This window comes from Geotrypetes seraphini, chromosome 4 (assembly GCF_902459505.1).
Source record: "Geotrypetes seraphini chromosome 4, aGeoSer1.1, whole genome shotgun sequence".
NCBI classification, from domain to species: domain Eukaryota; kingdom Metazoa; phylum Chordata; class Amphibia; order Gymnophiona; family Dermophiidae; genus Geotrypetes; species Geotrypetes seraphini.
In genome coordinates this window covers 53,270,081-53,283,600 of record NC_047087.1, presented here as the reverse complement: position 1 = coordinate 53,283,600, position 13,520 = coordinate 53,270,081, and the positions used below count along the sequence as shown (strand labels likewise).

Here is a 13,520-nt window from a genome sequence, read left to right as displayed (position 1 = left end):
CAGAACTCACCATGACAAGCACAATACACAGAACACTTGCAACAGTAGCAACAGGGATAACAGAGCACAAATTAAAACTTAACCCTGACAAAACCAACTTCATCCTCCTAGAAAACAATAAAACGCCTACCTTAATAAATCTAGTAATAAACTCGATCTCATACCCTATTCAACCCACACTAAAACTTCTGGGAGTACTAATTGACAGAGGCTGTACCATGCAACCACAAATCAACAAAGTAATAAAAGCATCATTCATGACAATGAGAGATCTAAGACAAATCTGAAAATTCTACAACAGGAAACAATTCCTACTTTTGGTACAATCCCTTATCCTTGGACTAATAGACTACTGCAACATACTATACCTCCCAATACAAGCAAGAGTACACTTCAAATTCTACTGCCTACTATTCAAAGCTATTAACGGAGAAAGCCCAACCTACTGGAATAACCGACTAACTCAATCCTCCTCATCCAGGCAGAGGAGAACCCATTCACTTTTCACACATCCACCATCCAAAAATGTCAAACGAAAAAAACTATAAAACAACCTAATAGCCACCAAAGCAGCTAAACTTGACAAATCACCATTCTGTTGTCATCGACTACAGACTAAAAAACCTTCAAGAAAGATACTAAAACCCTACTCTTCAAAAAATACATAAAACCTATCTAATACGACCAGTTCCTACCTAAATCCCACCTACCCACTCTACACCCTTAATATACTCTAATATGCTTCTAACTACCCAACTAATACTAAAATGCCTCTATTTACCTAACACTTCCACCTTAAGATCTCGACAACTCTTTGGTAATTCTTATGTAACTCTTATGACATTTCTTATGCTATTTCTTATGCTATTCCTGTAAACTTTTATGTAATCTCTGAAAACTTTTATGTAATTTGCCTTGAACCGCAAGGTATTGGCAGAATAGAAATCACTAATGTAATGCAGAAAATATGAAGAAGGGTACAGCCAGTAGTGAAAAGGAGGTATTGATGCTCCTGTATAAGACTTTGGCGAGATCTCATTTAGAATATTGTGTACAATTCTGGAGGTCACATCTTCAAAAAGATATAAAAAGGATGGAGTCTGTCCAGAGAAAGATTACTAAAATGGTGCATGGTCTTTGTCATAAGGTCTCAATCTGTATACTTTGGAGGAAAGGGAAGAAATGATAGACATTTAAATACCTACATGATATAAATGCGCATGAGTCAAGTCTCTCATTTGAAAGGAAGCTCTGGAATGAGAGGGCATAGGATGGAGTTAAGAGGTGATAGGCTCAGAAGTAATCTAAAGCAATACTTCTTTACAGAAAGGGTGGTAGATGCATGGAACAGTCTCCCGGAAGAGGTGGTGGATAGAGAATGACACAGGGGAAAGTTCTATCCCTGTCACTGCCCTGTCCCCGCAGCATCTATACAAGCCTCATTACTGCAATATTTAGCTTATTCCTTCCTTATAAGTCAAAGTTCTGGCTGCTGAACTAGTAAAAGAGATGTTCAGCTGCCAGGGCTTTGTTTATAAATTTTTATAAACACAATTAATATATTACTTTACTCCATTGCACAGCGTCTTCTCTCCACTCTCTCTTCTACATTTCCCAGCATCTTCTCCCCACTGTCTCTTCTACATTTCCCAGCATCTTCTCCCCTCTCTTTCTTCCCCAGTTCCCTTCAGGTAGCTTCTGGGTCTTCTCCTCTCCCCACCCACAGCACCCTTTGCGCGGTCCAGCAGCTCCCGCCTGCCGGCCAGCCATGCATCTCCCTCCCTCTCTTCCCCTTACCTTCTCTTCGTGGCGATTTCTATGTATTGCAGCTGGAACCTTGAAGTCGTGTCACGTTGGCTGCTGGAAAAGTCTCCTCCGATGCAACCGGAAACAGGAAGATGCATTGGAGGAGATTTTCCAGCAGCCACACAAGCAAAAACAAAAAACATGCCTGACTCTTTCCTTCCACGTGGGTGAAGGGAGCAAACAATAAACATACACAAACACAGTAATAAAATTGGCAGATGCTCACAAGGCCTTGTGCAAGAGTCCTAATGCAGGACAGAACTTGACATACAGCTGGATCAGGGATCTCTGGCTAGCTCCTAATGTTGCATCCTTTTTATTGTTTCTTATCAATAGCTCATGCACATTTCTGAAGTCACAGACATGGACCAGAACGATTCTCCAAATAAGGAACATCACATGTTTTATAGTAAATGCAATTCCGTTATGTGTTGATTTTGTCTGTCACATAACTTTCCCTGTGCTGTTTGAAAATTTAACAGAGGAATTTATGGCCTGCTGTAAAATCACACAGTAAGGCAGCCATACACAAACCTTAGCTTCACAGTGACAATGCCTAGACAGAAAAAGCTACATTTGTATCTTAGCTTTAAATCCCTAATAACGCAACTCTTAACAATAATACCTATCAAAATGTAACAGACAGAATGCCCCTTACCTTCATTGGTACTTCTCTGACAGTCCCCTTTTGATTCTACAAAGAATCACAAAAACGTATCTCATCCCCAAAATTAGGAGTGTCCAGGAACTTGGGGAAGTCATATTTAGATGAGGCTACAATGGAAAGCCGTGGAGGTAAGAAGTTAATTCAGAGTACATTTACAGCAGTGAGTAAAAATACAAAAACAAAACAAAAAACCCAAACACAAATACCAAACAAAGCAAATAAAACACCTTTTAGAGGAGAGGACAAAGAGTTCCAAAAGTCATAGAACTAGTTAGTTGAAATCTGTAATAAACCATCTAAATTAGCTTTATCAAAATGTGTCTCCTGTCGAATCTGATCAGGAAGACCTACAACGTTGCTACGATTACTATTAACAAAATTACAACAGTGATCCCCAAGGAATACGATTCTGGAAGGAGTAAAGTGTAAGCTTATGCACAGTTCCCTGTATAACCAGGGCAGGATTAATTTGTCGAGGGCCCCTAGGCACACAAGTACACTGGGCCCCCTGCCCCACCCCACCCCACCATGTGCCCAGGTGGAAACAGGAAACTGCATCACAGGGAAGCTTTGGGCAAGCAGCACCGCTTGCAAAATTACAGTTCCCGTTGCCTTTCTTACCCACATTGCTTGCTTGCCTTACTTTCCATTGATGGGGGGGGGGGGGGGGGGGCGGCGCATTGCCAATCAATGCTGGAGGGGCCCATTGCCGTTTGCAAAAAACAATGTTGATTCCCTCCATCGGGCCCCCTGACCATTTCGAGCCCTAGGCACATGCCTAGTGGGCCTATTGGTTAATCCTGCCCTGTGTATAACAGTAAGTGCCTTAGTAAGGTCCAGTGCAGTAAATTATATTCTGTTACGTCCCCTTCAGAATCAGTATGAAAGGTGTTCAAGAACTGGGACTTGCAGAAATCCACAAATTTTCTTCATCTGCTGCTCCTCCTACTTAACTGAGAGAGACAGAACCCCCTACAGTTTTCATTTCTGCAGAAGTCTTTCTGATCTGATCTGCTTCTTTTTTTTTTTTTTCATCTTAAATTCATTTTCATTGGCTTTGGTGCCAGTGAGACCTCTTTTGGAGTGGTTCTCTACCTGGGAAAAGAAGCAGTTTCTGCTGAGCTGATCTGCAGCTTCACAGGGCAAGCTTTGTGTAGACCAGTGGAGCCAGCCTGCTGTGTGCCACCTTTCGGGCTCAGGGTCAATCCCCCTGGGAGCCTGCTTGGCTTTTGACCTTGTCAGAGGCTTAAGCACAGGATATTTGTGTCCTAACAGGCCTTTGAGTATCAAGGTACAGGATGTGGGCATGGATTGAGCACCTTTGGTATTGATTCAATCTGGGACTAACAGAAAGATTACCAGAGGTAAGAACTTAATCTTCCATATGGGGATACAAGTAGAGCATCTGAGGGGCATTTAGGTCCAAAGGTAGAAATCCAAACAGTTTCTTAGTCAATGGGATATAGTGTCAATTAGCTGAGCTGACATGGAGCTGTGATCAGTCAATTGCTGCTCTGGCACTGGCTCTGATTGGGGTTCCTGTGTTGGCTCAGCTGATTGTGGGCAGGGGAGAAGCAGTTTGAGAGTAAAAAAAAAAAAACCCCCAAAACTACAAAATGGGTGCAATTGTTGTGCATGTGTGTCCCACCCAAAGGCGTGGGACAAACAAGCTCAACTACTGTAAATTTGTGCCCTGTAAAAGGGAAGGGGCGGGCGAGTGGCTGGCATTCCCTTTTGTGCATCACAAAGAGCTCAGATAAATACTAATAAGCACCATGTAATGCATTTGCATAGGGTTCTCTATGGCTGGGAAGCTGAGCTTCTGCGGTCATTATGTTACTAATTTGTACAAAGTAATCACTCAAAAAAATGTAAGTAAATACTTATAAAACATACAACTTGTTCATAGAGTTTTTTGAAGCTCAGAGAAATGGAGGTGATAACAGGGACGAATCCCAACACTACCACCTCACCGCCCTAGTGGTAGTGTTGGGATTCGTCCCTGTTATCACCTCCATTTCTCTGAGCTTCAAAAAAACTCTATGAACAAGTTGTATGATTATAAGTATTTACTTACATTTTTTGAGTGATTACTTTGTACAAATTGCTACATTTTCTTTAATCACTCCCTCTCGATGTTTTAGAGAGGTTTTTGCTCCTTTTTGTCCATTTGACTAAGTCATTATGTTACTAGCATGGAAAGCTTTTGAGAATCCTATTCTGAGCGGGTTGGCCTCTAGTGCGAAAGTGGCCGCTTCTTTCTCCTCTCTCGATTTTCAGGCTGAGAAAGCTGTTATCCTCCTGTCCATAGAGGGCGCAGTGTGTCAATGTCCGCTCATTTCCCTCTCCCTCATCTTCATAGAGTCCGAGAAAAGAACTGCTACCCGCCTAGCCGTAGAGGGCGTTGTTTGGGAGCGGCTTGTGTCTCGTTCTTCTGCAGCGACTGAGAGGCTCGCGCGGTCGTACTCTTCATCGACGCCCGCGCTGGATCGGCCATATCGCTGGCGCCGCTTGGTCCGTTTCTCCCGGAGAAGTGACCGTGAAAGCCGCCTTTAGACCGTGAGTTTTCCTTCCCCGCACCAGGTCGTCAGATGGGCGACAGTTGTTTCCTCACGCCTCGCCCTGGCGCGGCTCCAGGCCTTGAGGCCTTCTCCAAGCCTACCCGCGCTTTTCCAAAGTGCAGGCGGGTGAGAACAAACAAAGGAGCAAGCCGCGGGCTTGAAATGTTTTGGCGGCCGCGCCTGGGTTATTGCCTAACACGTAGCCGCTCTTTCGCCTGCAGCTGTGGCTATTATTACCGGCGCTTTGGGACCTTCGAGCCCCTGCGGCAGAGCCCGCACAGTGAGAGCGTGGCCGCCTTCAGTCCGTGGAGACGTTGGCGTATTTGATACTTGAGTGTTAAAACAGAAGGATCTAGTGTCTTCAGTACATTTATGTGATTTACAACAAAATTAAATATAAAAACATACGGTGGTTTATGTGCGCGCGCGCGCGCGCTTAGACTTAAGTATTTACGCTTATTTTATATATACACATATATATATATATCTCGTGCGTATGCCTCTGAAAAATCAGAAAGCCCATTCCATTTGGAGCGTTAAAATATTTCCTAGGGCAACCTGAGCTCCCTTCAGTTATTCCGCAAACAACTGAAAACCTGGCTTTTCAGCAAATTGTAGCTCTATTCTTCCCCCCTTTCTCTCCCCCCTTCTACACATAAGTTCATGTAATCCTTTTTCTTCTTCTCTACCCACTATTTTAAGTTCTTGTAAACCGTGTCGAGCTCCATTCTCATGGAGATGATGCAGTATATAAACTTAAGGTTTAGATTAGATTAGTCTTCTTTCTCTTAAATACCTATAAACGAGTTTCCCCCTATATTTCCGCTCCCCCTGCCCACATTCAACTGCTAATCTAGAAGGGTTAGGGATTGTTTCAGAGGGAAACAACGAGAACATTACAGCCACTTCTTCCCAGTGGCATTCTCCTTCAAGAATATAAGCTGTGGGTTCATTTATTTAATTTATTTTTTAAAATTTTATAGACATTAGAAGTAGGCTTCTTTGTACTTTAATTTTAGGGGGGGTCCCCAAAATTAGGAAGTAATTTCATGAGTTCCATGTGTGAAAGGACAAGTTGGACATTACCTTTTTCTTAGTAAACTTTGGGTCACCATGTTAAGTGCCCTCTAGTTTTGTGGATGGGACGGGTGCTTCCCTTGAAATGTTGCAGATGTGGTTTCAGCCACTTTGCTATTAGGGATAACAATGCCACCTAGTGGTCAGAATAAAGTTGTACACATCAAATTCCAGGGAAAACCCATCATTGGTGACTGCAATGATTTGAGATTACTGTAGTGTTTGTAGATGAAGGTTCATGCTGAAGCCTAGCAGAAACTGATGCCAATTCATTTGTTCCTAAAGGAGTAGAAGGAATGTTTGTTTTTCCTTCTTTGGCTTCAACCCCTCTTTTATATTAACATAATAAATGACAGCAGATAAAGACCATGTAGTCTGCACCATAAGGTGTCTAGAGCTTTACTTGCCAATCCATTTAGGTTACATTTTTGTATTTCCTTGTTTGCTGTTGTATCTGTGGCTCTATGCATCTTCTTGTTAAACAGAGGGATCTCTATGTATTCTATGTGTGTTTGAATTTTAACTTGAACTTCTTTGTGTTAAATTTTAAGGGCTGTAGATCACTTCTCATGATATGTTCCAGGGTTGCCACTCAGTTGCAAATCATTATTTGTGAAAAGGCAAACTTCTTTCCCCTTTTAATTCTTCAGTAAGGTAACTCACAAAGATATTTCCTTCTCCAGTTTTTCATCCCCTCCTTCCTAGCTTCATATATGTTTATGTTCAATTATATTGATTGCTTTTATCATTATCTACATAAAACTCTTGGAGATTATCCCGAGAGAGGTGGTGGAGAGAAACTGACTGAATTCAAAGAAGCGTGGGATGAACATAGAGGATTTAGAATCAGAAAATAATATTAAATATTGAACTAAGGCCAGTACTGGGCAGACTTGCACGGTCTGTGTTTGTATATGGCCGTTTGGTGGAGGATGGGCTGGGGAGGGCTTCAATGGCTGGGAGGGTGTAGATGGGCTGGAGTAAGTCTTAACAGAGATTTCGGCAGTTGGAACCCAAGCACAGTACTGGGTAAAGCTTTGGATTCTTGCCCAGAAATAGCTAAGAAGAAAAAATTAAAAAAATTTAAATTAAATCAGGTTGGGCAGACTGGATGGACCATTTGAGTCTTTATCTGCCGTTATCTACTATGTTACTATTAAGTAGAATATATGATGCACATGGGAGAAAGGAAAGAGGAAGAATTGGGGGTGGAGTCGAGGAAGGGAGAGATGATTGTTGTACATGGAAACAAATACCCTAATGCGTTTTTTTGACCCAAAATTAATATGACACTCTTATTTTCAGGGAAACACAGTAGTAGTGGAAATAATAATAATAATAACTTTATTCTTATATACCGCCACAATCTTGCGACTTCTAGGCGGTTTACAATGAAGAGAAACTGTACAGACAGCGAATTACAGAGTATAGCATTGAACATCTAGTGATAGTAACAGGAGAGTTACAGGGTCTGTGTATTACACGGTTTCACAATGAGTAGCATTATACAATCGACGGTATTCAGAGCTTAAGTAGGAGAAGAGAAAGGAGATTGCGCTTTGAGTTACAGGTGAAAAAGATAACATAAGATGTTGATATGAAGTAAGTTGTTAACTTGGTACATTTGAACTAAGGACGGGCACCAGTGGGAAAACTGGTAACAATTAAAGGTAGAAATTTTGGTAGAAGAGGGTAGACAGACTCCTTGGGATGGTAGGAGGCTCCGATTTGAGGGGAGAAGTCAGGTTAGGTTATAAATTTCTTAAACAAGGTGGTTTTTAGTTCTTTCCTAAAGATACTATATGATTTTCTGGCGGCATTGGTGAAGTAGCCTATCCAAGTTTGCAGTCTACCTGCTTGGAATTTGAATGTTCTATCAAAGAAGGTATGATATCTACAGCCTATGATATTTGGGTAGGTAAAGAGGTTACGGTTTCTGGTAGGCCTAATAGAGGAGTGGAATTCGAAGTGAGGTAATAGGTAGCTGGGGGCCAATCCCCAGATTAGTTTATAGCAGAGGCAGGAGAATTTGAATTGAATTTGTGCTTCAATTGGTAACCAATGAAGGAGTTTGTAGAATGGACTGACATGATCGCTCTTCTTTAGTCCGAATATTAGACGGATTGCCGTATTTTGAACTATTCTCAGTTTTCTCACATTTTTTTTAGGTATTCCCAAGTAGACAATGTTACAGTAGTCCAGGGTGGATAAAATCAGTGATTGTACCAATATTCTGAAGGATAGCGGGTCGAGGTATTTTTTTATGGTTTTCAGTTTCCAAAGGATGAAGAAGCATTTTTTTGTCACCGAGTTTATGTGATCGGTCAGGGTCAGGTGGGTGTCCAGGGTGACTCCCAGTATTTTTATGGTTTTTACTATTAGGTGATCATGGCCATTTACATATATTGTAGTTACGGAGATTTTTTCGTTTGGGCTGGCAAGGAAAATCTTTGTCTTTTCTGAATTTAATTTCAGTTTGAAATTTAAAGTCCATTTTTCTATTTCGAGCATGATGGAGGAGATATATTTTGAGTCGGTTGAGGTCACATTTGTTATTGGTATAAGTATGGAGATGTCGTCTACGTATATGTAATAGGTTAGGTTAAGCTTTTGTAAAAGGTGGCCTAGGGAAGAGATGTATATATTGAACAAGGTGGGAGATAGGGGGGAACCTTGTGGGACTCCCGAGGGGCTTTTCCAGGGTTTAGAGTAATTTCCTTCATGGACCACTTGGTAAGATCGTTTGGTTAGGAAACCTTGGAACCAGGTCCACACTCTTCCTGATATTCCCATTTCGTCTAGGCACCTAAGCATAGATTCGTGGTCCACGAGATCGAAGGCACTGCTGAAGTCTAACTGTAGGATCAAGGCGCTGGAACCTTGATTGAAAAGGTCGTATAGGTGGGTAAGGAGAGAGCCTAGTACTGTCTCAGTGCTGAATCCTTTTCTGAATCCAGATTGGTGGTCATTTAGGAGAGAGTACTTATCTAAGTGATTTACTAATTCCGAGTTGACCAGCCCTTCCAGCATTTTGGTGAAAAAGGGGGTACTTCCTATGGGTCTGTAGTTGGACGTCAGTGTGAGCGAGATCTTCTGGTCTTTGGGTATGGGTGTGATTAGGATGTGTCCCATATTTTCCAGATAAGTTCCGTTTTTGAGAGAGTAAGTTGCCCAGTTAAATAGGTCCCTCTTAAATTCTGGTATTGCATCTTGCATGATCTTAGATGGGCATTCATCTAGTAGACAATTTGATTTGGAGTATTTGTTGAAGAGTGCAAGGAAGTTATTCCAATCTGGGGGCTCAAATTGGTTCCAGCTCATATCGCCTTTGGATTCACTATTCTGCGATTTGAGATTGAGTTTGAGATTGGGTGGAGGAGGGGGTATTGAGGCTCTTAGGTCGGTGATTTTTTTCTTAAAGTGATTTGCTAAGGTGGAGACCTCTGGGATTTGATCGTGATGGTTCTGTAGTATCTGTGTGGTGTCTGTTATTTTGCTTACAAGTTTGAATAGTTCTCTACTGTTTGTATTGGCTGTTCCTATTTTCTGTGCATAACAGAAATAGTAATAGGACCACACACACACACAAAAAGAACCCCCCCAAAAAGAACATCTATAAGTTGTACTATTAAAAGGAACTCCCTTCACCCATGCACAGCCTCCTTTTTAAATAATTAGAGCAGTGATTCCCTAACCTGTCCTGGAGAACCCTAGCCAGTCTATTTTTCAGGATATCCACGATGAATATGCATGAGAGAGGCCTGCATACTAAGGAGACAAATCTCTCGCATATTCATCGTGGATATCCTGAAAACCAGACTAGCTGGGGTTTTCCAGGACAGGTTAGGGAATCACTGGATTATATAGGCTTTATATATTATATTATATATACATATATACATTTTTTAAAAATGCACAGGAGAGAGAACCTGGGTAACTTCACTGGATAGATAGTACATAGATTTTAAGAATGGCCTGGACTATACTAGTGGTAGAGCTTCTGCCTCTGCACCCAGAAGTGGTGGGATTGAATCCCAGTGCTGCTCTAAATGACTCTTAATGCTCCGTTGCTCCTAGTACGGAAGGAGAAGTGTACTTATTTTGCATTCACTGTGATAGGGGATTAACAAGATACGTGAATATAGAAAAACCGTGAATAACTTTTTCATATGTTATTTGCTGTTTTCTATTAAAAACCATCTTGAATATGGTGAAACCACAAATAACATGGTGAGAGACCTGGCCTGTTCTGAAGGAGAGGCAAAACACGATGAAGAAAGTGCTGGGAATTGGCGATTTTCTCTGTAAACACTTGGAATAAGCGATTTCCCTATGCAAGCTGATGTAATTGGGGGGGGGGGGAGGAGCCAGCAAGCTAAAAACTGCAAATAATCGAAACCGCAAATGCTGAAACCGCAAATACGGAGTGAGAAGTATACTTGTGTATATGTAAACCGCTTTGAATATGTGACCACAAAAAAAAGGTATACAAGTTCCGTTCTCTTCTGGCCTGGGTTTGCCATTGCTGTTTGCCACATCTAACTTAAGCCTGTTGCTCTGTTTTTCATACATAGGCCTTTGATATGTTGTAGCAGCCTTGTCCTTGCTTCCAGCATGGGCTGCTACTGCTGTATTCACTCCAGGTGGCCACTGCTCTGTCTGAATCTTCTGCCTGATGGCAGATGCTGGGTTTCATATTTTAGTCACCTATGGCATTCCTAGCTCACATTCCTAGAATAGCTTTCTTATTTTAAGCACACTGGCTCTTTTTGGTTTTTTATCTGTGTTTTGCTTCATTTGGGGTCTATCTGTTTCTCCCTTTTGCTTTTTGATAAGTTATCTTAATGGTTTATATACACCTCTTTTTATTTGGGGTTTTTTTTTTTAGCATATATTTTCTTAGATATGATTTCTTGGTTTTATTCATGTTTCATTTAAGTAGTTTTTTGCTTTGACATCAACCCTAGATTTCTTATTCTAATACAGGTTGCATGGTTATGCCTTTTTATTTAGCTTGTTTTCATGTTTTAAATGCTGTTTTATTAATGTACATTTATTTATGCCTTATATTTATTTTTGCAACTCTTCACATTTTCTAGTTTAGGTGCATGTAGAGAATGACACAGTGAGTGTTACCCACGGCTAGCTGCGGGTAACCTAAAATGGGGATATAAAATAAATGGTTGCCGCAGAGACGGGGAGGCCATTCACCACCCCGTGGAGTGGTGAATGGCCTTGTCCCCGCTTCGAGGATTGCGCTGAAGATCACACGGCCCAGCATCCCCCTCCCTCCCAATTACGGTCCAGGCATCTCCCTCCCGCCACGGCCCAGCAGCTCTCTCCCACCAAAGTGTATAGCGTCTGTTCCTCTCCACCCCCCTTCGCCCGGTCCAGCATGCCCCTTCCTCCTGCCGCAGTCCAGCAGCTCCTTCCCTGGCTTTTCTTTAATTTTCATCTTAACAAGCTGCTGGAGCCTTGAAGTCGCGTGCCGGAAAGTCCTCCTCTGACACAACTTACTGATTCCAGTTTCATCCGAGGAGGGCTTTCCAGTAGCCGCATGCGACTTCAAGGCTCCGGCAGCTTGTTAAGATGAAAATTAAAGTAAGCCAGGGGAGGGAGGGAGGGAGGGGGCTGCTGGACCGGGGGAAGGGGGGTGGAGAAGAACAGACGCTGTACACTTCGGTGGGGAATATATGTGGGGACGAGGACCAAGCTCACAGGGACGGGGTGGAGACGGGAATAAATATTTTTCCCTTGTCATTCTCTAGGTGCATGGTTATTTTTATTTAGCTTGTTTTCATGTTTTAAATGCTGTTTTATTAATGCACATTATTTATGCCTTATGATTTTAAATGGGATGTTTACTTGTTTAATAAAGACTTATCATTGGTTGAAAAGACACCTCCTTTGCCTTTTCTGTTTGATAGTCAGCAATTACCAGCCATCAAGTCTCTTTATCAATCTTTATATTGGGGATACTGGGGGAATGAAAGTCAACTGAAGATATTTTTGTTGTTGTTGTTCCAGGGTTCAAAATGTCATCTTGGGTCAAGGTTACAAAGGGTCATGTTCAGAAACCTGTAGTAGAAAAAAGGTAAGAAATGTTTGTGTAAAGATTTTATATGAAAAGTCTGTGTCAGAACTCTGCTACAGTAACTTAATAATTTGGAATGGGTTAACACCTTTTCTCATGCAATAGGTGTGTCATTCTGGTCAGTAGGGTATTCTCAAAAGGTTAATCAACTGAGAAAAAACCATCTAATAAGATGGTTTAGATGTTATAATCAAAATGAAGGAAAAGATCTCAGAATTGCCACTCCAAGGATCATAATATCATCCGTATAAGGAATTGTGGCGTGGATATCTGTCATTGATCAAAAACCCTTCATAGATTTAGACTTGACTTAATTCGTCACTATTTTGTATATCTCTTAACTACTCAACAAATATTAGCTTTAGCAGTTTTTTCACTTAATATTTTAGAGTTAGAAGTTTCTTAAAAAGCTAGAATACTTATTTTTTATAGATTTTGATTTTTAACTTATTTCAAAACTGTGCAAATAGCATTTCATTAGTGCAAAATAGCTGTGCAAAACGCAATGTCACTTATAAGTAACATCAGATAGAGCCTTAATCAAGCACTTATCTTTCAACTTGATGTTAAGTTGTTTTACGGCGGCAAACAGTATACTGCTGCTTAAATCCCGTGTACCGTATCCAACAGGAACCCGTTTCACCGCCCTCAAGCGGCTTCCTCAGGGTTTTTGATATACGGGCTAAAAAAATAAGAACATGAAAAGAAAATAAGAAGTTAAGTTTTAATATTTAACCATCAGGTTAAAACACAGCGTACTTACTTATAGCATTAATCATTCGGGTTGTTGTTACACAAACCCACACTAAAAAATGGCGCTTATAAACATGTGCAGTGGAAAGTAAACTGTTGTACTGTTTTGATTGGGTGGATAGTTCCCACTACTGATTGAACAGCAGAATCGTCTATGGATGCAAAATTTTTTTAAATAAACACTGACCAATCTAATATAGTCTTGAGTCCTAAAGGGTGCATACTTTTAAGAAGATGGATCCATCTTAACTCCCGTTGTTTTAATCTTTTTACCCTATCGCCTCCACGTTGAACTCTAGGTTCATGGTCAATAGCCAAACAGCGGAGGTCACAGAAAGAGTGTTTAAAGGTAGAACAATGTTCTACTATTACCTCCGAACTTCTATCACATTTTAAATTAGATTTATGCTCACACATTCTTGTTTTAAGATCTCTCGTAGTCATGCGAACATACAATAATTTGCATGGGCAGATGATGACATATATAATGAATGTAGTTCTGCAATTAGTGAAATGTTTCAAAATATACTGTTTATTATCCTGTGGATTAATGAAAGTCTTC

At 41.1% G+C, this 13,520-nt stretch overlaps 1 protein-coding gene across 1 annotated transcript in view; it reads left to right on the top strand.

Moving 5' to 3' along the window:
• Positions 1-4,858: 4,858 nt before the first annotated feature.
• The window catches only part of LOC117359040 (nuclear receptor coactivator 5-like), a 149,525-nt gene continuing 140,863 nt past the window's right edge, over positions 4,859-13,520 (top strand). The window contains exons 1-2 of the mRNA XM_033941143.1: positions 4,859-5,032; positions 12,139-12,205. Coding sequence (XP_033797034.1) covers positions 12,147-12,205 — 59 coding nt within the window. The 5' untranslated portion in view covers positions 4,859-5,032; positions 12,139-12,146. The remainder of the gene's footprint in view (positions 5,033-12,138; positions 12,206-13,520) is intronic.